General features: G+C 38.4%; 4 protein-coding genes across 4 annotated transcripts; 1 reads left to right on the top strand and 3 right to left on the bottom strand.

Annotated features, from left to right (window-relative positions):
• Positions 1 to 2: 2 nt before the first annotated feature.
• EIN_044120 (cullin, putative) lies at positions 3 to 471 on the bottom strand (the record flags this gene model as incomplete). The annotated part of the gene is made up of 1 exon (XM_004253587.1): positions 3 to 471. A coding segment is annotated over one exon (469 nt), but the record flags the coding sequence as incomplete, so codon positions are not given.
• A 771-nt stretch (positions 472 to 1242) lies between these two features.
• EIN_044110 (hypothetical protein) lies at positions 1243 to 4683 on the top strand (the record flags this gene model as incomplete). The annotated part of the gene is made up of 1 exon (XM_004253586.1): positions 1243 to 4683. The coding sequence occupies one exon, from the start codon at positions 1243 to 1245 to the stop codon at positions 4681 to 4683; it is 3441 nt and encodes a 1146-aa protein (XP_004253634.1).
• Positions 4684 to 4827: 144 nt separating this feature from the next.
• Positions 4828 to 5883, bottom strand: EIN_044100 (hypothetical protein; the record flags this gene model as incomplete). The annotated part of the gene is made up of 1 exon (XM_004253585.1): positions 4828 to 5883. The coding sequence occupies one exon, from the start codon at positions 5881 to 5883 to the stop codon at positions 4828 to 4830; it is 1056 nt and encodes a 351-aa protein (XP_004253633.1).
• A 165-nt stretch (positions 5884 to 6048) lies between these two features.
• Positions 6049 to 7056, bottom strand: EIN_044090 (hypothetical protein; the record flags this gene model as incomplete). Its single annotated transcript, XM_004253584.1, has 1 exon — positions 6049 to 7056. One exon carries the CDS (start codon positions 7054 to 7056, stop codon positions 6049 to 6051), a length of 1008 nt encoding a protein of 335 aa, XP_004253632.1.
• Positions 7057 to 7639: the final 583 nt, after the last annotated feature.

Raw genomic sequence — 7639 nt, 5'->3', positions numbered from 1 at the left:
ATTGAGACGTTTCCCGTTGAGTCTCCATTTCGATATCTCCCCCATTATTCGCTTACTTGTCTCCGCTTGAGACTGTTTCATGAATGTATCCCGGTACGCACAATTTAACATCGTGTTGACGTAGTTGCAATGTACCAAATTGTCGACGGACATAAAAGTCGTTTTCAAGCACTTCCTGACTCTTTTCCAGATGATGAACTCACTCTCAAGTGCTAAGATGAGGTTATCGTCGGACACAGCCTTAAACTTCTCGTAACGTCCTTTAGAGAATGAAGATACTATGTCCTGAATCATTTTGAGGACGATACCTTCAGTATCCCAGTAATGGTCACAAAAAAATGTGTACACTAAATCGTGCATTGAAGCTAGCACACATGTTGTTGTGGGTGCCTCGTTTCTCATCGTCACAATGTCAATAAATGGTTCCAAGAGGTAGTATAACTCGTCCACCGACTCCTTTGTCACTTCCATCACTCCTTTGTCTTTTTCTGTTCTAAAGATTCAATACTTTTATTATTATAGTAAATAAGTATTTTTATTATTAATTAATAGTTTTGACTGATTAAATCTTGGCATAGTATTTTAACCATAAAAGTAAGTAAATGGTTTATTATTGATAATTGTGAGATTAATTAAACACACTTCTTTTGTTAAACTTTCTCTGCACAAACACCACCTTTCTTTTGTAATTGTTGGAGCCCAAGCATCTTTATATTATGCCGGATGTTTTCAAAGTACATCTCTTCAGCTGTTTCTCTTTCTGTCATCTTATTTTTGACACTGGTGTTTCTTGTCACTTTAAGAGGTGGTTGTCTTTTCATACTTATTTTTCCTCATAAAAACCACGACTAAATGTTTATTCATTCTACACAAGAAATCTTCTCATTATCTTTTTTATTAAACTTAATAGTTATGATAAATTTATTATTCAAATAATCAATTAATTAAACTATAATTTTAAATTTATTTATCATTGTTTTATTTTCTACAAAATAAATTAACTTAAACATTTTTATTATTTTAAAATAATAAAAATAACTACAAAATTAATAGTAAATATTTATTATATTAAAAACTATATTCTTACCAAAAAACAATAAATCAAATTATTAACTTATTTACCTTGAATTTCAACCAATTTCCATTATTCAATTAAACTATAAAATAATTATAATAATACTATATTAATAATGACCAGTAACTTGAAAATGTTTCCAAGAACTTTATCCCACTTTTGGCAATATGTTTGTCGAAGCTACGCAGAAGCTCAAGTTAATGGAGTATGGGGAAACGTCGAACCTGTACCAAATGTTTGATTTACCACTTCAAACCCTGATTTCAACGAATATGGGAAAATACATTATAACGGACATTTCTGCATTCAACACTAAGATCAAGACGACTACGCACTTTGACTACATTTTAGAGTCGTTGGGGTACTCTTTTGGTCTTCCTGTTGAATCTTCACAGACGATAGATAACTCGATCAAGATATACAACTCATGGCTCTTTGAGTGTGTTCCCGATGTTGTCAAGACAAATTGGAAGAAGTACTTGAACATCATGATCGAGCACTTGTCGTTGATCTTCACACAACGGACGTTGACTCAACAACAAACGCCCGTGATGGTTGAATTCTCAAATAGAGTGCTTGACATCTATGATAAGGTACTAGAGGATAAGCACGTTGACATCGATCATTTAGTAAGACTTCTTATAGGTGCGTTACAGAGTCTAGTTGTCACCCCCAAACAAGGTATCACAAGTATTATGAGCTCAAATGTGTCATCCAATTTCTATAAGGCTAAAGACAAGAAGGTGAGTCTCGCCGAAGAGGTCTCTGGACGAGTCGTGAACACGCTCTATAGAGCCTGGATCAAACTCTTACCGACAGACAAAACACTGTGGGACTCAATGTGTACCAATCACAAGCTGTGGAGTGTGTTACTTCCTGTAGCTCAACAGTGGAGAACCTTCATGTATGTGTTAACACAAAAATTGGTTGATATGCTTTATAGTAGTGTTGAGTGCGAAATAGAGTACAAAGGGACTACTGAACAAGTTGTGACGAAGAATGTGATACCTCCACAATACGCTCACAAGATGTGGATGACATTTTTGCACTTAATTGGGTCACCACTGATGAGTAACAACTCCCATGTCTTTGACGTAGTTGTGATGGCTTTGGGCGAACAAATCGATTTGATGATATCTAAGAAGTGCACTGGGGAGACTATCCTTCGAGTCTATAACATCATCTTCCAGTGCGTTGTATTACCTTCACATACAAAATTTGAGAATGGTGTTGTCCATGCAGTAGAAGCTATGATGAGGATCTTCACAGAGACGTACGACTTCACGACATTCACAGAACACTCTTTGAAGCATTTCTATCACGCAATTTCCTTTGCGATGTCAAGCGAAAGCGATAAGGTGCTTGCAGTCGCTTTGAAACTGTACAACTTGATACTCGACAAGCAATTTGATGGTATTGAGATATTATCAAAGACTGTTCTCTACGCCATTCATAGAGCTATCTTATTGAAAGACCCTGTCTTTGTCCAGTTACGTGGAGCGATGATTAACATCATCTCATCCTGTGCCTCATATACCCCAGAAGCTGTTGTCAAGTTCATTCCCGAACAGACAGAAGAGGTCGAGAAGAAGTATACAACACAATATTTAGTGATGCTCAATTTGTATTTGATATTAAAACATCAAACAGACGCAGTTAATGTCTATGAAGTACTCACCGTCTTACATCGCTTCTTTATAGAACACTTACAACACAACTCAACACCAGCTAACGACTTCACCCCAGATATTGTTAATACACGTGCTCCACAGACTCCAGGAGAGTTAGCGTGGTACTTTGTGAAGGTCATTAACTATAACCAAGGCATCTTATTGAACTCAAATACTCTTCCACAGAACAGAAGAGCTATTTTCGACGTTGTGAAGTTATTGATTCAGTACTCCAAGTACATTCCTAATACTAAAGAATTCTTGGCAGAGGTCTTTACTATTCTTTCCGAGTTCTTCGATAAATGGAAGAAGGAAAATGAACTCTCTCTCATTGCAGATGCCCTCCCAGTACTCACCGCGTACTTCACGGAATTGGGAGAGAGCGTCACGCAACAACAGATGACCGCGCTGACTGTTTTATATAAGAAGTTGACTTCCATTGAAACCTTCTATAAAACTAAAGGAAAAGAAGATCCAAATTATGAAGAGGCACATGCCTTTGTCACTGCGTTGAACTATTCAATCACTTTGATGTACCAACACCGCTTCATCAATGCACCGACGTTCTCTTCTGAGCTCTACAACTCTCAAATTTCAGAGTCGGCACTTGAGAAGTTGTTAATGGCACACGGGGTGACTACCCCCCTCGAACACATGTTCATTGCTTCTATAGAAGGCCAGGCACTCCTCTCCTTCATAGAACTTCCTTATCGAAATTCAAGTGGACTCAAAGAGTTTGTAGTGATCAACAGAGACGGTGTAGGCAAGAAGTCATATATCCTCTCTCTTAAGGAAATAGAAGACACTGTGACTCTGAATTACCCACAAGAAGTGAACAGTGTAGAAAGACAGATGCCGCCACAGTCGATTGTAGTCCCAGACCAGAAAGTATTAGAAGAGCTGAGTGCTCTTAATTCAGTCACACCGTTGGACACAACTAACTTCTTGAGTGAAGTTGTGACTCGAATGAATCCTCCACATATTGAAAAGGTGCCATCGGTGCTGTACAACAATGTCATGCAAATTAAACACGCGACTAAATTCTACGCTGCGCGTATGTTTGTGGCTTCAATGGGATTGTTTGCACCAGAGAGTTTAGAACGCTTGACACCTTTAGAAGTGTCTCACGAGTCTTTAGAGGCTCTAGATACAATCGACAAGATGCAGTCACACGTACATGTAGGAGTGACTATAGACAATTGCGAGAGTGGAGTCACGGAGAATTTCATGAAGTTCTTGAAACAGTTTGCTAAGATTCGAACGAAGTCTGGGTTTGAAGGGGACGTGTCTGGCTATGAACAAGCCGAGCAATTGATAGTGTACCAAGACTATCAATATGATGTGGTCTGTCACTCAAATGTAGTCATCCCAACGCAATGTAAAGAAGACAAAGTAGTGATCCGATGGGGTATATCAGACAAAGTGTGTGACGACGAAAAGGACAAATTAGTCATTCATGTCGTCCCATTACCATCTGGAGTCTTTAATGTCTTTGCGTCGAAGAACTCCCCCATCTTATTACCATTCCAAAAGATGTTGCTCTCCGGTCTTGGTGATGTCTTGCGATTCGCTTGTATCCACAATGTTATGCTCGACTCAATATCACCGTTTAAAACACGAAAAATCGCTCTGAAAGACTTCTCAGACAAATATTCAAATGTGAAGTGCAGAAGTGGGATAGTCCAATGGATCTTCTCTAAATCAATTTCTTCTGCAATTTCCACAGAAAAATTAACGGAATTTGAGTCCCAACAGAAGACGGTACAACAGTCTCAAGAGAAAGATAAGTCAAAACTTATTAAAGTCCAGACAACCACTACTACACAGAAGATCACTGGGGAACTCAAAGCTGCTGAAGAAGCCTTTATGAGGAAGAGTCAAGTGAAGAGAACTAATACTAATGGGGCTTTACTCTCTCCAACTACTCCGAAGAAGTAATTCATTGAATTCTTTATAATTAATTATTATTAATTAGATACTAATTAATAATAATAATACTAATTAATACTAATACTAATTAATACACTAACTAAATTTATTATTATTATTAAGATACTAATAAACTAACTAAAGTATTAAACATCACATCATTTGATAAACAGTGATATTTGTTGTATCAAAATTCGAATTTCCACAGAGAGAAAGAGGCTCGGGGTAAATGTAAGCACTTTGTGTACAACTCGACCCTAAGACTTCACTCTTTTTTGCTATACTAATGTCATCCCCACAGAACCCAAACTGTAACAAACACCAGTTGTTTGCTGGCCACACCCAAAACGCTCGCGACGCGCCTTCTTGACTGATTGGAAACTTTTGCATGCAGTCAAATCGTCCATTTGAAGCTAATGAAAATAAGAAAGAGCCTGTGTCGACTATACCACCCCCGATGGTATCAATTTCAGACTTCACAAACCCTCCGAACTTGTTCCCGTTGGCATCTTCTATAACAAATACCAAATTCCTCTTATGATAAATCTTTGCGTCAAAGACAGAAGTACCAGTCGACCAGTTCTCATGTTCCCCATCAAATACGACTTGCCCGATTCGCATCTGAGTCCAGTCCTCGAGTTGTGTGACTTCTTCTTTGCTTAATCCATTCAACTTTTGATGTTTCGAGTTGTTGTTCTCCGTGTTTCTGTGGTCTTTACTCTTCTCAGCGTCTTTTGATTTCTTCTCAATAAGTCTCCCGCGAAGGCCAGACTTCTTCATTTCAAGTTCCCGCATCACTTTAGCTTTGTCTTCCGGGTTCTGTGCTATTTGATTCGCCGCGATCTTGTCTTCGACAACAAGAAGGTCTTTAATTAAAGAATTGTTCTTTTGCATCAACGTGTTTCCCTCCACCTCACACCACAAGAAGACATTCTTGACTAATTTCGCCATTTTCCGACAGTCCTCTGCTAACCCAATAGCTTCTTTGGTGATCTCTTTCCGATGGAGATTTTCTTCTTGGATCTTCTCCAATTCCGTGTATATGATGTCACGCCTTTCTTTCAATTCTTTAGGAAAGGTCTCTACCTTCGACTTCACTAATTTGTCGACTACACCGACTAAATCTCGAAATTGCAAATAACGCGCATCAAGCTTGAAATCAGAAGTTATCACATCTTTCAGTGGATTCCCAGCGTTGGTGACAGCCATCCCTCTTCACTCGATTTTCAAGTTTCTTCATGTTCTTAACTAATTACTATTTATGGATTTCAAAAGCTATAAAAGTACTATACAAATAAGACTTATAAACGCCGAGTTATTCACAAATACTTTGACTCTTAATATCTCTTCTTATCTCCTTAAAAAATGGAGGAGTCATCCCCTGTTATCGGTTATAATGTATTTACTCACCACGCCAATTTCTAACAGATTGGCTTGCCACCCATTCTCTACTCCGTCATTTTTAAAATACTTTTCAGCACACTCCCGCACTTTCTCACTCAGGCGGTCGACCTTCCCTTCAACCCCAAAGACCACAACAAACACCACTAACCCACCTTCGCGCATTCGAACACATTGAATGCCTTCAATTTTCTCCATCCGCTCACACAGTCCTTTCCCAATTTTTGTTTTAAAGTCGTTAGTGTTAAAGTGGACCACAACTACAACAGCAAGTTCATGTTGGACATCTACTTCGTCTTGGATCACCTCTTCCACTTTCATCAGTTCTTCCTCTTTAATGAACGGCATGTCTTCCTCGGGGGTCGGGGACAACCCTTCTTTGTCATCTTTCTCGTCTTGTTGGCCTTCCGTTTTGGTCGTCCTCTTCTCGCGCGCTTGTAACACAAACGGCGCAGAGTAAAACGGCCCGTCCGGCAATCCCGATATGACGATACAAAGTCGACTGTGGTGATGGTTGCGCGACGAAGAGCAGAAACTCTTACATTTGTTGAACGTGTACTTTTCTAAGCCATCCGCAGTGGTGACCGGGCCAATTTGGCTTTGATCGCTATGGTCGATTTCTATAATGCGTCGTTCCGATTGGCAGACTTTACAGAGTTTGACTTCGTCACTTTGATGCGTCTCTATTACACTTTCTTTGTGACAGGTCGCTGCTAGTGCACACTTTATAACATCCTCTGGAAGAATGCCATGTGACCGACGCCAATCCTCGGACATCGTTAGTGTCATAGTGAAGTTTCTGTACCGGAATATGGTTTGTGTGGAGAGACTAATTTGTGGTGGGCGGTAGTTCTTATCTTTAGGAAAGGGCACTTTGTCGATTGTAGTGTGAGTGTAAGGTTGTGTGAATCTATCCACTTGTCTGTAATTGGTGCAATTGTGAGGTGGGTAATTTGGAGGGATGTTAAGAAATGAATACATCGTCTTCTTTTTTAGTCCTTCTTTTTAAAGCAAGTAGAATTTTTGTAGTACAATGGAGTGGATTGAAGACGATAAAAATTATTTGATGTTTTTTCGACAATTCATTGGAATGGGTTTTAGCTGGGATTTCTTTCATTAAACGGGTTTTGTATTGTTTTTTATTATTTAATTATTTGTTTGCTTTTTTTGTTTTAATTACTTAAAAACAACTTCATTACTTCAGTAATTATTTTTGTAAAACAGACAAACTAAATATAATTGTCATTTATTAAAATTTTATTAAAAAATATAGATTATTTCTTTATTTTTAATATTTTATAATATAACACTATTATTATTATTATTACTAAAACAAATACAGTAAAACCTCCCAAGAGCGGGAGGGCGTGGGAATTTTGTTCTCTCAAGAGCGGGCATTTTTAGCCAATCAAACCTCAATTACCACTCGATAGAGAACTCTATTTTTAGTTTTAGTCTAAAAAATGCCCGCTCTTGAGAGAACCCGCTCTTGAGAGGTACCGCTCTTGGGAGGTTTTACTGTATTCAATAAAATAAACTATAATGAACACACGTGAGAAGTCAA

This window comes from Entamoeba invadens (genome assembly GCF_000330505.1).
Source record: "Entamoeba invadens IP1 unplaced genomic scaffold scaff_1105074724821, whole genome shotgun sequence".
In the NCBI taxonomy this organism is placed as follows: Eukaryota; Evosea; order Mastigamoebida; family Endamoebidae; genus Entamoeba; species Entamoeba invadens.
The sequence above is the reverse complement of the archived record's forward strand: the minus strand, read 5'-3'. Positions and strand labels throughout refer to the sequence as shown.